The sequence below is a fragment of the Nelumbo nucifera genome, chromosome 8 (assembly GCF_055504915.1).
Source record: "Nelumbo nucifera cultivar China Antique chromosome 8, China Antique-T2T, whole genome shotgun sequence".
Classification (NCBI taxonomy): Eukaryota; Viridiplantae; Streptophyta; class Magnoliopsida; order Proteales; family Nelumbonaceae; genus Nelumbo; species Nelumbo nucifera.
The window spans coordinates 17,659,791-17,682,495 of record NC_142656.1 but is presented as its reverse complement, the minus strand read 5'-3'; the positions used below and the strand labels follow the sequence as shown (position 1 = coordinate 17,682,495).

The 22,705-nt window shown below is 42.1% G+C and overlaps 1 protein-coding gene across 8 annotated transcripts; it reads right to left on the bottom strand.

Moving 5' to 3' along the window:
* Nucleotides 1-253: 253 nt before the first annotated feature.
* On the bottom strand, nt 254-21,046 carry LOC104592575 (uncharacterized). Of its 8 annotated transcripts, none has more exons than XR_016079429.1 (5): nt 20,893-21,046; nt 20,742-20,776; nt 17,270-17,398; nt 6,638-9,916; nt 507-6,570 (listed from the first exon to the last, which is right to left on the bottom strand). XR_016079429.1 is itself a non-coding variant. In XM_088892975.1 (3 exons), exon 3 carries the CDS (start codon nt 15,443-15,445, stop codon nt 14,174-14,176), a length of 1,272 nt encoding a protein of 423 aa, XP_088749101.1. In that variant the 5' UTR covers nt 15,446-17,398; nt 20,742-20,776; nt 20,893-21,046; the 3' UTR covers nt 9,924-14,173. The 8 variants fall into 8 exon arrangements, 2 of the variants coding, with proteins under 2 accessions (XP_088749101.1, XP_088749102.1); XR_016079430.1 differs by having other exon boundaries at nt 507-7,006; nt 7,085-9,916; XR_002022413.2 differs by lacking the exons at nt 507-6,570; nt 6,638-9,916 and adding an exon at nt 254-500.
* Between the last annotated feature and the right edge of the window lie 1,659 nt (nt 21,047-22,705).

Sequence of the window (22,705 nt, the reverse complement as noted above, 5' to 3'; positions counted from 1 at the left end):
GTTCAGCCAACTATGCAAGTTAGGAAGATGGGCTGGGGGTGGGCACTCAGACATTTCGTCCAATAAGGTGGGGTCCATCTAAACCCAAAGTTTGGTTTGCACAAGTTAAGAGCTATATCAACCCACCAAATATTATGACTAATTTTTTTTAAGCATAGAACTACTTCTATTATTTTTATTACCATTTTTTGTTAATAAAAAAATTCTTATTATTAGATAAATTCATATTTGATATATTTTATTCTCTAATATGTCATATATGAAAAATATATTTTTTTTATATTTATTAATAATTACATAGTAGTGTTTTATAATCAATTGTGTAGATCATTTCACAAGTTGTATATAAGATGTATGAAATCAACACATAGGGTGTGGTTAGGTCTCTTATAATAATCACATACGATCTCATCACCTTCAGTTATCTGAGCTCCTGTTGAACTGTTAGTAGACTTGGGCTTAGATGACACTACCATGGCTGGATGTTCGATGGGAAGAGACTACATCATAATAAGTCAATAATAACATATTCAAATGAAAATAATGCATGAATCAGTAACCAATAAGTCAGTAGAAGAACATATGCATGTTCATGCAAAATAGAAAATTAACAAATAACAATGCCAATATAATCGAATAAGCAAATTAAAATGAATAGTATAGAACTAAAATGAATAGAAAATTGACAAACAACAAAGGATCATAGCCCCCTTTTCAGACCAAGAAAAGTAAGAGAAATGCTAAAATCAAACAACAGAATGAAGAGGAAAAAGAAGACCCTATTTCAGATTACCTATGAGAAAACAAAAGGTTAAAAAATGCAAGAAAGTGAAGAAGAAAAGAAGTGGATGGAGCCCCTGTTTAAGTCCAATAAAACCATTGAAAAAACTCAAGGAAATGACAGGCATTTTCAAAATGGGGTCAATTATTTCAAAATATCAAAGTGTGTTTATTGGTGGGAGACAAATTTTGGATGGAGTTTTCGGGGATAACGAGCTTCTGAACTCTTAGATGAGAAGAGAAAAAGGTCATATGCTTCTTGAAGTGGATTTGGAGAAAGCCTATGATCATATCAGCTGATCCTTTCTGGATTATATGCTCAAAAGGATGAACTTTGGGATCAAATGGAGGAACTGAACCAGAGTTTGTATCTCAAATATGGGCTTCTCAATTATTTTTAATGGTTGCTCAAATAGAAAATTTTTTAGTTCAAGAGGGGTCAGGCAAGGGAACCCTCTCTCCCCCCTTCTTTTTATCTGAATCATGGAAGCTCTCAGCAAGATTGTCAATAGAGCGGAGGAGCTGAGCTTGATCGAGGGATTTAGGGTGCATGATAGGAGGATCATCCCTCCTTTACAGATTGCGAGTAACACTCTCTTTTTCTGCAAGGCTGATCTGAACAAAGTTCTGAATTTGGGTTTCATTTTAAAATGGTTTGAGGCTATCTCAGGTTTGAAAATCAACTTTTTTAAGAGTGAATTGTTTGTTTCTGGTGAGGGGGTGAATACAGATTTATTGGCTGATTTGTTCAGTTGTAAAGTTGGCAAATTACCTGCAAGATACTTGGAGATTCCATTAGGAGAGAAGTGCATTTGAAAATCAGTTTGGAATCCAGTGATTGAAAGGGTGGAAGACTAAGTACCTAGATAAAGGAAGTCACTTCGAATAAGAGTGTTCTGAGTTCCATGCCTGCAGATTCTCTTTATTTCTCAATCCAGCTAGTATAGTCAGGAGATTGGAAATTTTGATGAGGGATTTCTTATGGAGTGGCTGGAAGGACAAGGGGAAAGTTCACTTAATGAGCTGGAAAAAGGTTTGTCAACCTAAAGAAAGTGGTGGTTTGGGAATAGGGAACTTGAAGCTCTTCAATATGGCTCTTTTAGGAAAGTGGCTTTGGAGATATAATGAGGAGATGAACAGCCTGTGGAGGGAAATTATTCATGACAAATATGATCAAAGGGGAGATAGCTGGAATCCAGGTGATATTACTCTTACTTATAGGTGTGCCCGGTGGACAGGTATTCAAAGTACCAAATCAGCTTTTTAAATGGAATTAGATATAATATTGGGTATGCTACGAGGGTAGGGTTTTGGGATGACCTCTGTCCTCTGGTACGAAGAAAATAGGTTGAAGGAGATCTATCCTGGGATATTTGACTTAGCTGTTAACAAGGAAGCTTTGGTGGCAACTTCTTGACACTTCAAAATGGTACAGCAGTGTGGTCTCCTACTTTCAGGAGGAACTTAAACAATTGGGAGGTGGAGCAATTGGCTGACCTGTTGCATAAACCTTACAGTTTTATCCCAAGTAGATCAGGGGAAGTTGACAAAAGAGAATGGAGATGGTGCAAAATGGCAGTTCTTCAGTTAAGTCTGTTTATAGTAAGCTGGTGGAGAGGGGGGAAAGTAGTTTCCCTTGGGAAGTGTTTGGCATACAGCTGCTCCAAAGAAATGTCTAACTAGAGATAATTTACTGAAAAGGGATATTTTAATTGATAACACTAAATGCATCTTCTGAAATGAGGAAGTGGAATCTGTTGATCACTTATTTCTACATTGTTCTTTTGCTAGAAGGTTGTGGTCTAATATTTTGGGCATTTTTTGGATTACACTTTTGTTTTTCCAAAATCTGTGGTGGAGATATTAACTAAGGGTCTTAGTAAAAAAGGAAAAGTAGTTTGGAAAATGAATCCTTTGGCAATTGATGGAGGGTGATTTGGCCCGACCTCATAACGAGGGGACACGTGGACGTGACTCGACATAAGTGACAACTCAGCATAACGAGCTCGCTATAACCCAGCCTGACAGCTCGCCATGAATAGCAGCTCGCTACAAGATAATACTCCGTTGCCCCGAGCTAAGACTCCCCCAAGTAGGGAGCACCCCGAGCTAAGACTCCCCCAAGTAGGGAGCACCCCGAGCTAAGACTCCCCCAAGTAGGGAGCACCCCGAGTTAAGACGGCCCAAGTAGGGAGCACCCCGAGCTAAGATTCTCCCAAGTAGGGAGAGTCCCGAACTGAAGACACTTCGGGTTAAGCTCGTCAGCTCCCTAGCTAGAATAAGCTCGCTCCTGTCCAAACCTAAGTAGGCCACCTCGACGACCTGCCTCAGATAGAAGCACCTCGGCACATCACCAGCAGCCCGGTATAAGGTAGCTCGCTGCAGAGTAGCTCGGCGTATCGCAAGGGGTTTCCTGCCTGACAACTGTACCTGCCAACCCTGAAGACTGTGCCCACGTCTCTCGCCTGCAGCGATCACCTTCGCCCACCAGCTCAGCTCTGACAAATAACAGCCAGCCACTCCAAGTCGTTATCTGACAGCACTTGACATGTCAGGATACTAGTATATAAGGACCCCAACCCCCAGAGGCGAAAGTATTGTGTGATCATCACCCTTAGCTCTTTAGTTTCTCTACAACTCTCTCTCTCTCTCTCCCGGCTTTCAGTCTGGTTACTAACTTAACCATCGGAGTGTTCCCGCCGGGTGAGCCCCCCAGGTTTCTTCATCTTCTTCCTCATAGGTCTCCCGTCCGTCGCTAGCTAGGAGCGCAGCCACGTCCAGTTAGGAGTGACCAGATCGCACACCATCAGCAATCTTTTGGACTGTGTGGATGGAATCGCACACCTAACCTGCCCAGCTCGTCAAATCAGCAGGGTAGCGGGGCTGGAATCGTTCCGTACGGGCCAAGCGGTGTGAAATTGGAGTATGCGCTACACTTCGAATTCGCTGCGTCCAACAATGAAGCAGAGTACAAGGCGTTGATAGTCGGGCTGGCCCTAGCGAATGAAGTAAAAGCTAAGCACATCGTTATCTGCAGCGACTCCTAGCACGTGGTCAACCAGGTCACCGACGAATATGAAGCTCGCGAGCCAACCATGGTCGCCTACTTAGCCAAAGTCAGAGAGGCTCTACTCAACTTCCAGCCCTACTTCATCAAGCAGATCCCAAGATCCGAGAATGCTGAGGCCAATGCCCTGTCCCGATTAGCCAGCACAAGCGATAACACCATGAGAACCGTGTACATAGAGAACCTGCCTCGGCCTAGCATTCTCGAGGGGGCAGAGGAGGTCGCTCCTGTCAGACAAGCAAAGTCGAGCTGGGTTGATCCACTCGCGAGCTACCTACTACACGGGACCCTCCCTGCAAATCGTAATGCTGCCAGAAGGGTAGAGCGCCAGGCAACCAAATATGTCATGATAGACGGACGGTTGTACCGAAAATCCTACACGCTCCCTTATCTGCGCTGCTTACGACCTTATGAAGCCGAGCTCGTGCTCCGCGACACTCATGAGGGTTTGTGCGGCGGACACATGGGGGGCAGGGCTCTCGCCCAGAAGGCGCTACGACAGGGATATTACTGGCCAACGATGAAGGCAAATGCGATTGAGTTTGTCAGAAGGTGTGACAAGTGTCAAAAGCACGCCAACATCCACCACCAGCCCGCTGCCGACCTCAAGTACCTCACCAGCCCGTGGCCCTTTGCACTGTGGGGGATCGATATACTCGGACCGTTTCCACCAGCAACAGAACATAGGAGGTTCTTAGTGGTAGCAATTGATTATTTCACTAAGTGGGTGGAGGCCGAACCTCTCGCAACGATCACGGCGTGAAGTGTGCAGAATTTCTTCTGGAAGAATATAGTTTGCCGTTTCGGACTACCCCGAGTGCTCATCTCTAATAACGGCAAACAATTCGAAGACATTAAGTTCCCGAACTGGTGCAAAGACATGGGAATACAACAAAATTTCACCTCGGTGGCGCACCCTTAAGCAAACGGTCAAGCGGAGGTCACAAACAAAGCCATTCTTTGCGGACTAAAGGCACGTCTAGCCCGAGCTAAGGGACTATGGGTAGATGAGCTGCCCAGCGTACTATGGGCTTATCGAACCACGATGAAGACCGCAATGGGCGAGACCCCTTTCAACCTCACTTACAGCGTGGAGGCAGTGATCCCAGCCGAGATTGAGGTCCCTACGCTACGCCTGGAAGCATACAACGACGAAGCAAACAAGGATGAACTACGCACCAACCTCGACCTACTTGATGAGGTACGGGACCTTGCATACATTAGGACCGCGGCCTACCAGCAGAGAGTAGCTCGATACTATAACGCCAGGGTCAAGAAGCGGAACCTCCGCGTCGGAGACCTGGTTCTTCATAAAGTCATGGTACCTGAGCCCGATGTTGGTAAGCTCGGGCCAAATTGGGAAGGACCCTACCGAGTAAAGCAGGTACTTGGGGAAGGACTTATGAGCTCGAAACCCTAGAAGGGAAGCAGGTACCTCGGGCATGGAATATTGTCAACCTAAGGCAATATTACCTGTAATTACTGAGCTGAGTGGACCACAAGTCACTCCTCGAGCCTAAGGGCCAAAGTGCCGAGCTAAACCTCGACACTACAAGACCCAGTCGCCTCCTTGGCATGGGCGAACTCCAGAAGTGAGTGGACCACAAGTCGCTCCTCGAGCCTAAGGGCCAAAGCGTCGAGCTAATAAAAGAACCTCGGCACTATATAAGACCCAGTCGCCTCTTTGGCATGGGTGAGCTCCAAAGAGTGGACTATAAGTCACTCCCTCAGCCCAAGGGCTAAAATACCGAGCTGACAAAGGACCTCGGCACCATCAAAGACCTAGTCGCCTCTTTGGCATAGGCGAAGTGCCAAGGCACACCCAGCTCGGGTATGAATACCTGTAATGGTTGTTACAACATGTAGCCTGTGTGCAGACAGGTCGGGCATATACCTTACTATGTCGCTCACCTCGGCATACACCATAAAATTGCCCCAAAGTACTGGGTGACGGTTCGGAGAAACAACAAACTGAGGAACCCCCCACTTCGGTCATCTAGCTCGATAGTTCAACAGTTCGGGAAAAATCACCATGGTCAGAAGATCAATTGCACAACACTTAACAAAAAGTGTATTTCATTATAAAGAGTTCGTCACAAAAGGGGGAAAGAAGAAAAGAAGTTGAGCTCGCAGGCTCACAGTACAAAGGACTACTTGGGGCACTCGTCGCTCTTGCTCGAAGCCTTGGCGGAGGAGCCAGCCTTGTCATCAGCATTGGTCTCTGCAATGTCGTCACTGTCGCTCTCCGCTTCCAAGTCCGGGTCTTCAGCAGCTTCAAGGGCTACCTCCTTTGTGATTCGTGAGGTAGTGATGACACTCACATCGAGTTGCAGAAACTCGCGCTTGATCAGCCACCTACTGAGCTTGAAGCCTTTGCGGTAGCCCTCCGCCCCAGCCTCAACCAGCTCTCCCTCGAACTCTTCCGAGCTCTTATAATCTTGGACAGCCTTGACCTTGGCCTCCTCCATGGACTGGAGAAAGATTTCAGTCCACTCCTTGACATCCGCCTCGAGGTTCTCCACCTTACGCTCCAGATTCGCCTTCTCTAACATCAGTGACTCGATAAGCTCTTTTTGAGCTCGCACACTGTTCTCCAGATGATGGATCTTGCCACGAGCTAAATTCAGTTCAGTATGAGCCTCACGAGACGAACTCTCAGCAGCTAGAGCCCACTTTAAGTGCTACTCAGACTGGTAGGTCAAGGCGTGCACGGCGGAGTTCACCTGTCGAGAATATAAGTTAGTACCGCCAAGGCTACAGATACAAAAATCAAAGTAAAACAAGACTTACCACCATGCAGTGGGTAGCTGCCCGAGCTCCGAGCTGAGCAGGCGTTAGCTCAGCCCAACTTGCGACCTCTTCAGAGTACACAACCTCTGCCCTTTTGAAGGTTGTATTGCGGAGTCAGGATACTCTGAACTGTCTCTCCTCTCCCTGAGGAAGCAACAGTCGTCGCAGGGGCGGGCCCCGAGGACGTCTCGGGCGCACAAGGTGGGACCTTCTCCGTCTCCAAGTCAATCACCGGAGGCGCACGAGAAGGCTGTTCGGGCTCAGGGATGACAGGCTCTGGAGACTCAGTACGAGCTCTTTTAGTAGCTCGCTTCTTCTTCTTTCCCTTCATCCGCCCAAGAAGCTTGTCCGCGCTGAGATGCATGGGAGCTACAACAAAACCTGGCGTTAGCAACATCAACAAGAATACCAACTGTCAAAAATAACTGTAAACCAAAGACAACCTACCAGGACTCAAGCTGGCTTGCACAAGCTTATCTTCGGCAAGGTAGTCCTTGCAGTGGAAGCCGAGCTCTGCCCACGAATGGAGCGTCTCCCTTGTCTTCAGGTCCAGCCTAACACCAGAATCCTGAATGGCAGCCCTCCAATGGGTAGGGAAAGGCCACCCTGCGGGATTACGAACTACGAAATAACTTCGCTTCCAGGTTGGGATCCTATTGGGTAGTTCGTGTAAAAGTTTAAAGCCTGGGCGAGGTGACGGGTAATAGGTTCGCCTATGCTCGGGAAGGACGCAGGAAGAATTTTTCTTGATCGATAAAATAGAAGAAAAAATTTCGAGGTCCAGAGGCAGACAATACTCGTAAAAAACAGAGATCATCCCTACTACATTCTGAATCGAGTTTGGGTGTAATTGGTCTATAGTGATGTTGAAGAACTTCGGGATCTCGATGATTAAGGGATGCAGAGGTAAGCGAAGACCAGCCACGAACTGCTCTTCGAAGATTACGATCTCATTATGATCGTGCTCCCAAGGGAAGTTAGTTATGGGGAGACTGTAGGTGTACTCTTCCGGGAGGTGGTATCGACCTATCAAAGCCCTAAGTTTATCCACAGTCAGCGTCGAGGGACCGAACCTGTCCGGCACCTAACTTCGATGAGAAGTGGGCGCCAGGTTATCCGTGGCCTCTCGTGCCCCCCAGGATGACTCCACTTCGGGAGGACCGACCTGAGCCGAGGTACCTTCCTCGGGCTCATCCAAGAGACTATCAAAACTAAGTTGCGACATAACTACGAATTGAACCAAACTGAAAAAGAAAAGCTAGGGGAGACTCACCAAGAAGAGAGACAGAACTGAAAGACTGACGAACTAGAAAACCCAAGCTGAGGACTTTAACCGCAACCTCAAGGCGAATGCTAGTGAACTTATGGCGGAGAAAATGACTCGGGTCCCCCCATATTTATAGCCGCAAGGTCAGGGGATCAACGGTCGAGATCAAGAAGATCTGACGGTTCCTGAGAAAACTGGTTGTACGACCCTCTAGGTCGAAATCAGTTTAGCGCATTTTTTGGCATCCGCGGAGTCTATAGATCGCGTGACGTCCGCGCGTAAACCGCACGCGACCTGGGTTATACTTGGTTGAGCCAAGCAGCCGAACTGGTCCAACCGACGAACTGTCTGATTGGACGGCCTGAACCTCGAGCCAAATCCACCCGTCACGCTGTGAACTCCCCGCACCAGGTCAGGACCCCTGGCCCAGGGAGTGGGGGGCAATTGATGGAGGGTGATTTGGCCCGACCTCATAACGAGGGGACACGTGGACGTGACTCGACATAAGTGACAACTCATCATAACGAGCTCGCCCCAACTCAGCATAACAAGCTCGCTCCAACTCAACATAACGAGCTCGCTATAACCTAGCCTGACAGCTCGCCATGAATAGCAGCTCGCTACAAGATAGTACTCCGTTGCCCCAAGCTAAGACTCCCCCAAGTAGGGAGCACCCCGAGCTAAGACTCCCCCAAGTAGGGAGCACCCCGAGCTAAGACTCCCCAAGTAGGGAGCACCCCGAGCTAAGATTCTCCCAAGTAGGGAGTGTCCCGAACTGAAGACACTTCGGGTTAAGCTTGTTAGCTCCCTAGCTAGAATAAGCTCGCTCCTGTCCAAACCTAAGTAGGCCACCTCAACAACCTGCCTCAGATAGAAGCACCTCGGCACATCACCAGCAGCCCGGTATAAGGTAGCTCGCTGCAGAGCAGCTCGGCGTATCGCAGGGGGTTTCCTGCTTGACAACCGTACCTTCCATCCCTGAAGATTGTGCCCATGTCTCTCGCCTAGCGGCGTCGTGCCTGCCAACCCTGGAGGCTGTTTTCTGGCAGGACCGTACTCTGCAGCGATCACCTTCGCCCACCAGCTCAGCTTTGACAAATAACGGCCAGCCACTCCAAGCCGTTATCTGACAGCAGATCGCCGCAGTAGAGATTCGGAAGCGGTTGCACCTGACATGTCAGGATACTAGTATATAAGGACCCCGACCCCCAGAGGCGAAGGTATTGCATGATCATCACTCTTAGCTCTTTAATTTCTCTGCAACTCTCTCTCTTTCTCTCCCAGCTTTCAGTCTGGTTACTAACTTAACCATCGGAGTGTTCCCGCCGGGTGAGCCCCCCGAGTTCCTTCATCTTCTTCCTCACAGGTCTCTTGTCCGTCACCAGCTAGGAGCGCAGCCACGTCCAGCTAGGAGTGACCAGATCGCACACCATCAGCAATCTTTTGGACTGTGTGGATGGAAAGAAATGTCAGAGTTTTTGAAGATTTAGAAAAAACAGAAGAGACAATTATGGGGTAGAATTCACTCTTGGGTTGCAATGAACAGAACCTTTACAGATATACCATTACAGCTCTTTTCTGAATTACACTTTGTTATTTTGTAATGATTGGGTTACTTTGTGTACAGGTGGAGTAAGTGTTTGCACAGTTTCTTGCTATGTAGGTGAGGGGTTGTATATTTTCTTTTTTCAATAGAATACCATATCTTTTCTCAAAAAAAAAAAAAAATTACTGCTGTAATTGATCTTTTTGTGGTGTTAATCCTCTCTTCTACATCCATTTGCTCTGTAATGAAATTGCTACCTTAAAAAAATGAAAAAAAAAACAAGTCAATCCTAGTCACTTCCAGTTCAATCAAAAGCTGTTATTGCATTTTCCTTATGGAATTCCTAATATATTTAAACCCGCAGTTGAGGGAAAGACAGAAGTTGAGTCAATCCTGGTGAGCTGCAGATCAGTCCACAGACTACAGCTTCTCCCGAACATGGAAAGTACACAACAGCTGATAAAAGCTGCAAACCGAAGCTTGGTAAGTCAAGAAAATGTTTTGAAAATTTATCAACACTTATAAAATTAAGCTCACATTGGGGCTCAAAACTCAAATCATGTAAATCCCATGGAATTCCAATTTGACAAGTGACTATTTATATCATTGCCCCATGCAAATAAATCTTAGGATTCTTTCAAGAATCTTAAAAAGCATGAACAAAATAATGCAATCATCATAAAAGAAACAACTAAATGAGAATCCCAGATGTTCACTACAGCTAAATCCAAAACAGGGATTGGACTGTTACAATAGAAACATCCAATCAAGGTCATAAAAGGAAAAGAAAAAGTCCAAAATAGGGATCATGATTTTTGAGTGTCAAAAGCATTCACACTGAAGGCAGGAAGAGATCCCAGGTGTTCACTACAACAAAATGAGAGAGGTACACATCTAAAAAGTTAGTATATGTTTTGTAATGGATAGAATGTAGTACATGTATTTGTTCCCTCATGTGGGTGCCTAGAAGAACAGTGGAATGTGTGGCAAATCCAGCTAGTGTATTTCCAAAATAAGGTGAAACAAGGAATAGAGAAAGTACAGTGATGAAAATGTGGAAAGTTTATCTAACTTAAAAATCTTAAATTTTTTGGGCACAGAGAAATAAATAGAAAAAAAAATCTACAAGAAAATAAACCATAGATATCATTTTTTTTTCTTTTGATTAGCAACCATAGATATCATTCATCATCATTATCCATGCCTTATCCCAATTATATGGGGTCAGCTACATAAATCCTGGTTCGACAATCTGTTCTATTTAAAGTCATACCCACTATTAAATTATTAGTGCTTCTTGACAGTATAGCCGGCCAGAAATAAGAGGAAGAGAAGAGAAGAGAAGAGGAGAAGAAGAAAAGAGAAGAGAGGAGGGAAGAAAGAAGGGTTTTGCAAGGTAACAGTGCTGGCGGTGCCAGCCTTTATTTTAATATATATAGGGCAGCAGAAATAACAAGGGAAAAGACCCTTGTGCCCCTGAGTACAATAACAGACATAACAGAAAGAAAAAACGAAATAAAAAAACACTTTAATTATCCAAATTATTTTAACATTATTTTAACACTCCCCCTCAAGTTGGAGCATAGATGTCAATCATGCCCAACTTGTCACACAAATCTTTGTGCCGCACATGATGGAGACCTTGGGTATGCAAGTTGTTCTTCTGAGCTGACATATGGTGTACACACTTTAATTATCCAAATTATTCTGGCATATGGTGTACACACTTTAATTATCCAAATTATTTTAACACTCCCCCTCAAGTTGGAGCATAGATGTCAATCATGCCCAACTTGTCACACAAATCTTTGTGCCGCACATGATGGAGACCTTTGGTATGCAAGTTGTTCTTCTGAGCTGACATATGGTGTACACACTTCTCCACTTTCAAGTTTCTCTCTAATAAAATGCTTGTCCACTTCAATGTGTTTCGTCCTGTCATGCAGAATTGGATTAGCAGCAATATTGATGGCACCTTTATTGTCACAGTAGAGTGACATAGGATTGTTTACTGCGAAACCCAGTTCACCTAACAGATTTCTTATCCACATGATTTCCGCAACCCCATGAGCCATCGCTCTATACTCTGCTTCAGCACTGGATCTAGCCACCACACTTTGTTTTTTGCTTCTCCATGTGACAAGGTTTCCTCCTACAAAGGCACAATACCCACTAGTAGACTTTCGGTCATTGACTGCTCCTACCCAATCTGCATCAGTATATACTTCCACTTTTAAGTGACTATGTTTCTGGAACAACAAACCAGCTCCAAGAAACTTCTTGAGATATCTAAAGATCCTCTCTGCAGCCTCAAAGTGAGTTGTCCTAGGGTTGTGCATGAATTGACTAAGGACACCCACTACATAGGCAATATCAGACCTGGTCATAAACAAATACAAAAGTCTCCCCACGAGTCTCTGGAACATCTTTACATCTTTCAAAAGCTCTCCCTAACTGTCTCCCAGATGGTGATTAGGTTCAATAAGTGAATCAAATGGTTTTACCCCCAACTTACCTGTATCTTCTAGTAGATCTAGTACATACTTCCATTGGGAAATAAAGATGCCCTTGTGAGAACGGGCAACTTCAATTCCAAGAAAGTAACGTAAGGGGCCTAGATCCTTCACCTCAAATTTAGTGGCTAAGAATTTTTTCAGTCTCTGGATTTCAGCCTCCCAATCTCCTGTGATCACTATGTCATCCACATACACAATAAGAGCTGCAATTTTACCTTCACCTCTTTTCACAAACAGAGTATGACCTGACTGGCATTGTTTGAACCCCATCTGTTGAACTGCTAAATGGAACTTACTAAACCAATCCCGAGGTGATTGTTTCAACCCATATAGGGATTTTTTTAACCTGCACACCTTTTGTTCACTGCCTTTGGCACAGAACCCTGGGGGTTGGGTCATGTACACTTCCTCTTCCAAGTCACCATTCAAGAAAGCATTTTTGATGTTCAATTGGTGAAGATCCCAGTCAAGATTTGCTGCCAAAAAAAGAAGAATCCTGATAGAGTTCATCTTGGCTACTGGAAGCAAAAGTTTCTGCATAGTCCACTCCATATACCTGTGTGAAGCCTCTTGCTACCAGTCTAGCCTTGTACCTTTCAACAGTTCCATCAGCCTTGTGTTTCACTGTGAACACCCCTTGCACCCCATTGGTTCCTTCCCTTCAGGAAGGTCTACCAACTCCCAAGTGCCATTTTTGTGTAAGGCATCAATTTCTTCCTGCATTGCATCTATCCATTCAGGTTTTGACAAAGCTTCTGCCACAGTCTTAGGAATGGGGACACTATCCACAGAAGAGAGAAAGGTACGGTACGAAGGCGAAACATGCTCATAGGACACAAAATTAGAGATAGGATGATTAGTGGTACAAGACCTAACACCGTTTCTCTTAGCAATAGGAATATTAAGATCATTGGTGACAGGTGAATCAACATTTAAAGGAGCAAATATATCAATGGGAGCAAGTGTACCTGGCTGATGAGACGGATCTGCCTCGGGTGAATCCGATGATGTTGATTGCATAGTGTCAGGCTCCACGGCTCTTGAACTCTGCTGGTTCTTATGGCGACGATGAAAAACCCGGAATGGAGGAGCATCGGGTAAAGGAGGTAGTTGAATTTGAGTCGTCGCCTGTTTCTCCTCAACCCTACTCTCCCCTTGAGGAGAAACCGAGAAAAAAGGTTGATTCTCAAAGAATGAGAAATCAATGGAAACATAGTACTTGCGAGCAATGGGATCGTAGCAACGATACCCCTTTTGAGATAAAGGGTAACCAAGAAAAACACAAGGAATAGCCCAAGGATCAAGCTTACCACGAGTAGGGGACAGGTTATAGACAAAACAGCGACACCCAAAAACACGCATCAGAATGGTGGACAGCGGGGCTGTAGAGAACAAGAGCTGATGTGGGGCCTTATACTCTAGTAGCCGAGAGGGCATGTGATTGATGATATATGTCGCACACAAGATTGCATCCATCCAGAACTGTTTTGGCACATTCATATGAATCAACAAGCCACGAGCAACTTCGAGAAGGTGACGGTTCTTCCGTTCAGCCACACCATTTTGTTGGGGTGTCCTAGCACAAGAGCTTCGCTGAAGTGACCCACTCGAAGCAAAAAACTTTGTGAGATCACTATGGAAATATTCCTTTGCATTGTCCGACTAGAAGATATGGATTTCCGTTTGGAATTGAGTGAACACCATGCGTTGAAAATCTTTCACAATTTGTGGCACTTCATCTCGAGATCGCATAGGATAAACCCAAGTGTATCTAGAATAATCATCAATCAAAGTAACAAAGTACTTATAGCCAGCCGCAGTAGGTAGAGTAACAGGGCCCCAAACATCAAAATAAACAATATGAAATGGAAATTCAGATCTTTTATTTCGTAAAGGTAAAGAACTTCTACAATGCTTACTCAACTGACAAGTTTAACACTGTAACTGATTCACTGACAAGGACTCAAACAACTTTGGGAACATAACTTTTAACGACTCAAAAGAAAGATGACCTAAACGACTATGCCATAAATAGGCTTGACTCTCACTTGACGAACTCGTGGACTCTGTCATCACTAGACCAGCATTATTCTCCAACACGTAGAGACCATCCACCATTTTTCCTCTACCAATCATTTTCCCCGAGGTCAAATCCTAAAACACACATGAAGACGGAAAAAAAGTGACTGAGCAGTTCAAGGAATGAGTCAGACTACTAATAGACAGCAAATTAATAGGTAATTTCGGAACGTGTAGTACATTAGGAAGAGTAAGGCCAAGTGGGAGAGGTATGGTGCCTCGGAATCAATAATCCAAGGAGAATCAGTAGTATGAGATGACACATGGAAGGCTGTGGCATTACCTAATGTAAACGCAAACGAGGTAGAAGGAGTAGGCCCAGAATCCATCTGGCAGAGAGTCCTACCATACAATTCCAAATGTTCACGAAAGGAGTTGATAATATCTTCCTTAGGGTCAGAACTGGGATGTCTCTCCTGAGTTACTGAAGGACTAGTCTCTGTCGATGCCATATTAGCTGAGTTATACCTTTTCTTATTCTGTTGGCCTGGTTTCTTGCACTGACCAGGAGCTGACTTCTTACCCAAATCCTGTGCCCATTTAGGTTTTCCATGGAGATCCCAACATGTATCTTTCGTGTGTCGTGTCTTCTGGCAGTGAGTGCACCAAAGCTTGCTCTTATCATCTGGTTTTTTCTGAGTGTCACCCTTTTTAAAACCACCTCCGACATTTGTATCTGAATTTCCCCAGAAAGCTAGGGCAATTGACTCCCCTTCTACACCATTCATCACACTTCTTCTGCTTTCTTCTGACTGCACCAAGGCATACACCTCCTGAACTGATGGCAAGTCTTTACTACCCAAGATCTGCACCCTGATGGACTCGTATGACGGATTCAGCCCTAGGAGGAAGGCAAACACTCGTTGCTGAGATACAAGTGACTTATAGGCCTTTGCATCTTCATCACACTTCCAATTCACATTCTGATAGTGATCAAGTTCTTTCCATATTGATGTCAAATCAGAATAGTACATCGAGAGACTCCTCTCCCCCTGCTTGCAAGTAGAGGATTCAACTTGTAGTTGATATATCTTGGCATAGTGTCTCTGCTCTGAATAGGTGGACTTCGCTTGTTCCCATATCTCACAAGCAGTTTCAGCCCACATAAAAGTCTTCCTTACTTGTGGCAGCATTGAAACCAAGAGCCAAGACATCACCATACTGTTCTCTTGGTTCCACCTATCATGCTCAGCACTTCCATACTTCGGTTCCTTCACTCTCCCATTGATGTATCCTATTTTCCCCCTAGCAGTGATGTAGAGTTTTATTCCCCTAGACCACTCAAGGTAATTCAGACCATCAAAGGGAATAACAGCAATGGGAAAGGTCATATCCATTCCCCCACTCACTCCATTGTGGCTCCCTGAAATCTCTGAAGTAGCAGAATTCTCAATCGACATGGTCAAACAGTAAATCAGTCCCAAACACCGGACTTAGGACCCCTCCTTACTCCACAAAACAATGCTCCACTCAGTTCACACCCACACACTTGGGTTTAACAACCAGGTTGAGCACAAACAGTACCAAATTCCGGACAAAACAGAGGTACTATTTGGCAGATTTTAGACCTGTATAGTTTTAACAGTCCCAACCTACCAGAATTCCAGAATGTCTAACAGCCACTAATCAGCAGGAGAGATCATTCTTACTTATAGTCAAATCAAACCATTGAGAAGACAGGTCATCCTTGACCTACAGTTGTCTTAACACATGAACAGGATCACACGATCCAAAAAAACAGGGGGTACACAGATTCGACAGCATTCAGCCGCCCAGACTCATAGGGTTTCCACTCGGCACATGACCAAGGAGGGTAAAGAAGAGAAAAACAGGGAGAACTGTACCAGTTGTAGCTGTTTTTTCAATCCCGAATCAGATTTCTGTTTTGCTCAGGTTCTGCTAGTCTGTTCGATCTGTTCTCTCAGTAAGGTTGTTCGATCTGCTCTCTTTAATCAGTATTCCCGCTCTGATACCATCTTGACAGTATAGCCGGCCAGAAATAAGAGGAAGAGAAGATAAGAGAAGAGGAGAAGAAGAAAAGAGAAGAGAGGAGGGAAGAAAGAAGGGTTTTGCAATGTAACAGTGCTGGCGGCGCCAGCCTTTATTTTAATATATATAGGGCGGCAGAAATAACAAGGGAAAAGACCCTTGTGCCCCTGAGTACAATAACAGACATAACAGAAAGAAAAAACGAAATAAAAAAACACTTTAATTAGCCAAACAGGCCCTAACATCAGCAACTAAATTATTATAACATTATTTTAACAGTGCTTAAATCATTTCTTATTGCTTTTACCCATGGCCTTTTTAGTCTACCCCGAGCTCTTCTATCCCCTTCAATGTGTAACAAATCACTTCTTCTAACTTGCACAGTTGGCGGTCTTCTATGCACCTGCCCAAAGCATCTTATTCTACTCTCTCATTTTATCACCTATTGGAGCTACTTCTAGGTTCCTGAGGATAACTTCGTTCCTAATCCTATTCTTTCTAGTTTTTCCACTCATCCATCTTAGCATTTGCATTTCTGCACATTCATTTTCTGGACATATTGTTTCTTCACTGCCCAACACTCCACTCCATACAACATAGCCGGCCTTGCAACTGCTTTATAAAATTTTCCTTTTAATTTAATTGGTATTCACCTATCACATAAAAGTCCAGATGCACCCCTCCATTTTGCCCATCCTAAGTGTATCTTGATTTACATTCCTATTATTACTAAACTTACATGTCATATACTCTTTTTTAGTCCTACTTATTTGAAACCTCTTGTTTCTAAGGCATTTGTCCATAAGCTTAATTTTTCATTTAATCCTTCATTAGTTTCATCAATCAAAAGAATGTCATCTGAAACAACATGCACCATGGAACATAACTAAATATGTTTAGTTAATTCACCATAGAAATCACTGTTAAAGAAAAATAAGTTGGATTGGATAAAGAAAAATCATATGGTAAGAGAACCCAAATAAAAGATTGACAATACCAAGAACTAGCATAATAAGATGATTCATAGCCATATAATTTGGGTATTATTTTTAGAACTTCTTTTTAACTTGAGAAGAAACCTTTCTCGTCCGTCCAATTAAATGCAATAGAACAAAATTTTTAGAACCTTCTGTGCATATTGATTTTTGGTATGGTTGATTTACTAGGGAAGACCAATCTGATGATAGGTTCAATGCTCAAAACATGGGAGAATTGAAGTTATGGGAACCTCAGACCTACATATGGGCCCTGCTTCCCAGACCCAAGATTCAGCCACTGCATAGAGCCTTCCATTGATGAGGAGAGCTAGGGAGATAAAGTTAGGTCATAGTTGATGATGCCATTGAGTTCCACTCAGCCAATTCCTAAAACAAAATCCATTTCCCTTTTATTGTGCACGTTAAGAGGGTAAAGAAAAGGAAAAGAAAGAAAATATGCAAACTTAATCAGTGCAAGAGCAACCTTTGTCATTCAGAAAAAAAAAATGCAAATAGAAAATGGCAAAGGCCTGACTGAAGATAAGCTATGTTGTTTTAATAGAAATTAAGATATAAGCAGAAAGTTGGGGGATGTTCTTAACATAAATTGTAAAATTCTTAGGAACTTTCCATCAAGTTTCTGTTTCTCTCTTATCTTTTGTCAACCATAGACAGCCTAAATGAACCAAATATGATAATGTAATGTCTCTCAGAAAATCTAAATAGATTGAAACCCAGCAAGAAATTCATTTATATTTATCAACCTTCTCTCTTTAAACAACAACTTGCAAGCAATTATTTGAAAGCATAAAACAGAACAAAAAATTTCAGTGTACTAAGACTAAAGAGTGGGCCATTACTTGGTATAACGGTAAAATCTCAGGCTAGCAAGCATAAGAACGTGAGTTCAAGTCTGACGGTGGCCACTTTGTGTGAAAAAGTGTCAAAGGTTAGAACTTCACCCGATCTACCCCTCCCAAGACCCCGGATAGTTGGGAGCAACATTGGCTAATGGCCTTTTTTTTTACTAAAGATAGCTACCGTCAAAGGTTGGCTTCATATTACTAAGGCTTGACATTAGTAACAAACTAACCATGTTATATAAATGGAATATCAAATCTTTCTTTCCAGTTTTTTGGAGAAACGTATGGATCAAAAGCAGAATCATAAATAAAAGAATGCAATAACTCAAATTATAAATCATGTGGTAGGAAAGCAATCAACAGACCTCCACCAATGCACCCAATCCAAGCATTTTATTTACATGTCATAGTCATGTAGTGTATGTCAAGATCAGGCAATACAGCGTCAATCAAAAGAACTGTATCTGCCCCTTTTGTCCAAGCATAATAAATTTGCCAGGCATCAATGATGAATTCTTTGCAGAGAAGAGGACAATGCATCAGGTTCTAAAGTGAGAAACTTGTATTTAAAAGATAACATTTGTTGATAAGAAAGCATAGATGACATATTTATCAAGGTAGACCTTTACTACAGCATTCCATACTGCCTCTAAATTTTCAAACCTTCCCTTTTATTAGTGAAAAAAATAAAGACAAAAGAGAGATTCACTTGGTAGAAAAACCTTTCTTCAACTGATGCTAATAGTAAAAATTTACATTTTTCGCCCCATAAATTTATGACATCAGACAATAAGTAAGGAGGCGTTTGGCAAGTCTTTTTAGGAAGATCTTCCAAAAGCTCAAGACCTCAAAATACTGATGAGCTTTCATAAGTAGATCTTCAAAGACGAAAGACCATTTGGTTGCAATTTTTTCAAAGATCTTCTCAAAATCTACAAAGACCGAAAGACCATTTGGCAAGTATACTTGTGGGTCTCACTTACACACATGTGAACTGTCATGTATGAGACCCAATAACACATTCAAACATGCAAATAGTACTTGTGGGTCCCATTACACATTTTCCTATGAAAAATATTAAAGTTGGCCCCATTCATGCATTTCCCTATCTAAGATATCAATGTAGTCCCCATCTACACATTGGCATATGCGCTTATCACCTATGAGCCCCACTCATGCATTCAACTATACAAAAAATCAATGCAGGCCCCCACATAGTTCCACACATTAGGGGACAAGAACCCACATTGACACACATTAGGTACTGTTATAACTCACATTGACACACATTCATCTATGCATTCATCTATACAAAAAATCAATGCAGGCCCCCACATAGTTCCACACATTCGATGTCCACACATTAGGTACTGTTATAACCCAAATTAATTCCATGTATTACATAATATGCAATTAATTCATCACATAACAAGAAATTATTTCAATACATGCAATTAGTTTAACATGAGTAATTTTTTCCGACAAATAGTTCAATACAAACAAAGTAATTCCCTTGTCTTGAACTCAAGACCTGATGCATGGGAGTTGGTGCCAATGACTACCTGGCTAACGGTGTAAATATGTATCTAGAGTTCCCCAAAATAATGATGATGGTAGTAGGAAAAGAGGTTTCTAAATCAGGCCTGGTAGTGAAGCTTGCTAATTGATCAAAAGAAGTAGTTCAATACAAGCAATCCAATACATGCCGTCAAATAAAAACACAACAAATTTGAAAAAAAAAAAAAAACACTATGTTGCCCACCTTCTCCTAATGTTCCTTGGCGATGGCAAGGAAGTATTTCGAGTAACATCAGTAAGCCCACACTCCTATAACCTTTAACAGCCAACACATGCCTGAAAACATCACTACTAGGCCAAAAAAGGCAAGTTGCAAACCTGCCAAACTATGTTACTCCATCTTCTCAGATCTGTCAATTGGTTTTCCACTCCAAACAACATTGAAACACAATAAAATAAAGAGTACATCAATGTTGACAACAGTTCTAGTGGAACATTGCAGTAATGCAAAATCCATATCAAATTCTAAACCTTCACACATACAGATCTTAAGTGCTACAATTCAACTACTCTCAACTAGAAACCAGGGATTGAACCCAACTAACATCATGGTTGGGTTCATACAGACATCAAACAGGAAATTTCCACTGTTTAGATACAACCTACAAGGAGTATAGTTCAAAGCTTCAAACTATTTTTCCATTACCAAGTTGGTGCAATTTGTACCAAGCAAATTTGGAAAATTAGATAGGGCTGCTAATGGGTCATGAAGATCCAACAGAATTGAATCCAATTGACCCAATTACATAGGGTCTCGATCTGCACTACAGGACTGAAGCCAACAGTAAATTTACAGGTTTAGTGCTAATTTATAGGTTAAAAAATCGAGCTGTCAATTATAAGCACCTCCCTCTATGCTAGGTTGCTAATTTATTGGTTTTGTTCTTGGGTGGATCCAAAAGGCTCAGAAAACATGAGACAAGTAATAAATATAAAGTGCATCAAAAGAAGGAAAATATACACTAATTGAATAATCTTGGGAATACAACATTTTTTGTTCTTCTGCTCTATTTGTTAAAATGTAGCATGATAGTGCAGAAACTAATTATTCAAACGATAAGTTATTCTGGCAAGGTGTTGAAAGGGACAATTTTCTTATTTTTGGTCCAAATAAATACTTGGTAGTATGAAACTCAATTCCATATAATCACATCCAAAACCATTATTCCTAAACCAAAGCAGTCAAACTCCAAATAAACAAAAAACAATAGACCCTAACCCCAACGAGTGAAAACATCAATCTGTAAGTAAACCTCCAACAATCATGAGTCTTAGAATGTAGGTTGTACCTGAGAAACCAAAGAAGAGCAAGGATTGTATATCCCTGCAAAAGAAATTAAAAGCAAAAGATCGATTATTCATCTGCAGATAGAAGAAGAAAGAAACAGAAGAAGAAAAAAAAAAAAAAAAAACGTGAAGATAGAAGGGCTGAACATATACCTGGTGCGGATGGTTTCTGCCTCGCTTAGGTTCAGCATTCACTCAGCGTGACAATGCAAACGGATCGGTTCCGATTCGAACGAGACGAATCCAATCCGATCAGATCTCATAAACGTCAATTCGGACTCGAATCCGTTAAGGATGTCGAATCTTATCCGATCGGATTTAAGTTATGAAAATATTAATACAAAAACATAACAATTTATATAAATTTCAACTATTATATATATATATATATATATAATACACGTCTTTTTTATAAGAAAAAAAATCAATGTTTTAAAAACCGATCCAGAGGTCGAACCGTTTTTGCCTTTGGATCTCGAGTCTCCAGTTCAATTGACCGGGTCAAACGGTCCAGATCGTGCCACGTCAGTGCATATATATATAATGTATAAATATGTTTTAGATATGTATATGTATTATTTTATAATTAATTTATGTTTTTTAATTCAGTTTTTATTTTTTTATTTATAAAAAATATTAAAATTTGCAATTTGAAGCCAAAAAATGTTTTTTTGCAAAAATAGCGGGGCAAGGCACCTACGACTCCTTGGGATGTATAGGTCTAAAAAAGTTACCCAAAATTAAAAAAAAAAAAAAAAACCACCCCAATCGAACATCGGAGTGCAAAGTTATGGCCTTCAGAAATTTGCATGCATTGAGTGTGCAACCCACGACCCGATCACCGAGTCGAATGTGTCAACGGTCAAACAGTTCTTGACTAAGTCAACGGTTTTTTACCACCTAACGGGTCTTGACCAAGCCGGACCCAAAATCCTGGTCGGGTGACAGTTTAAACGGTTCAACCAGACGAGTCAACATCAGGTTGGAAATATTAAATTAAAATTATAAAAAAAATTACAAAAATACAATATATACAACATCGGATAAGGGGTGATCCAAACTTGATCTGATTTTTAATCAGATCCGAAAATCCAACATGTATTTGAATTCATGGGACTACACAACAGGATCCCCTTTCCCTTAATCCCCCCCCCAACCCCTGGTGGCAGCGGGATTTGATCCCAAGTCTCTACTCCGATGAGTCAGAGAACCTACCAACTGAGCCACCATAGTTGGTCGAATGCCAAACGACCTTGGGATTCAAGAAAAGTGTGATTTGAAAAAACATCATTTTTTATGTTTTTTGAGAGGATTTGACTATGATATGGAAAAGATATGATATTTGAAAATGTTCTAATCGATCAATTAGAATCATAAAAGTAGTAGCCAATCAAGTGTAATTTATCAAAATTCGCAAGTGAGTTTTGATTGGTCAAAACTCTTCCCATATCATGCCTTTTCTGCATCATAGATTTTACCTTTTTGAGAAAAGCATGGTTTAAGAAAAGATGTGGCTGATGTGGCATTGAAAAACACCTATGCGGCAGGAATTGGTTCAAAAAAAACACCATATAAATTCAATACCGCTTTCTTAGATGTTAGAAAACAACATTAGAGAAATGGCATCAGTTCCAAACATCACCATAGTAATCACCAGTTTCATTGGTAAGTTAGATGTTTGTGATCATTTTGACCAATCTTTAGACTCTTAAAACACATCTACAACCATCATAATTCATAATCCACCTAACAACGTATTTGATTAGGGCACATAGTTTCTGGAATGAATGGGTTTGATTATTATATCAGAAAAACTTTTAACAAGTTGAACACATGAGTTTTTACTTTTATATATTGTTTAATTACCATTAGTCCACTTTTATATTTATATTTATTAATGACTTTTTATCGTATATATTACTTTATTATACACGTATTTATAAAAATGTAGAGTAAGAAACATGAA

Excerpts from the sequence above, each read along its gene's own strand:
- LOC104592575 (XM_088892975.1), bottom strand. The coding sequence starts at position 15,445 with ATGTCGATTGAGAATTCTGCTACTTCAGAGATTTCAGGGAGCCACAAT.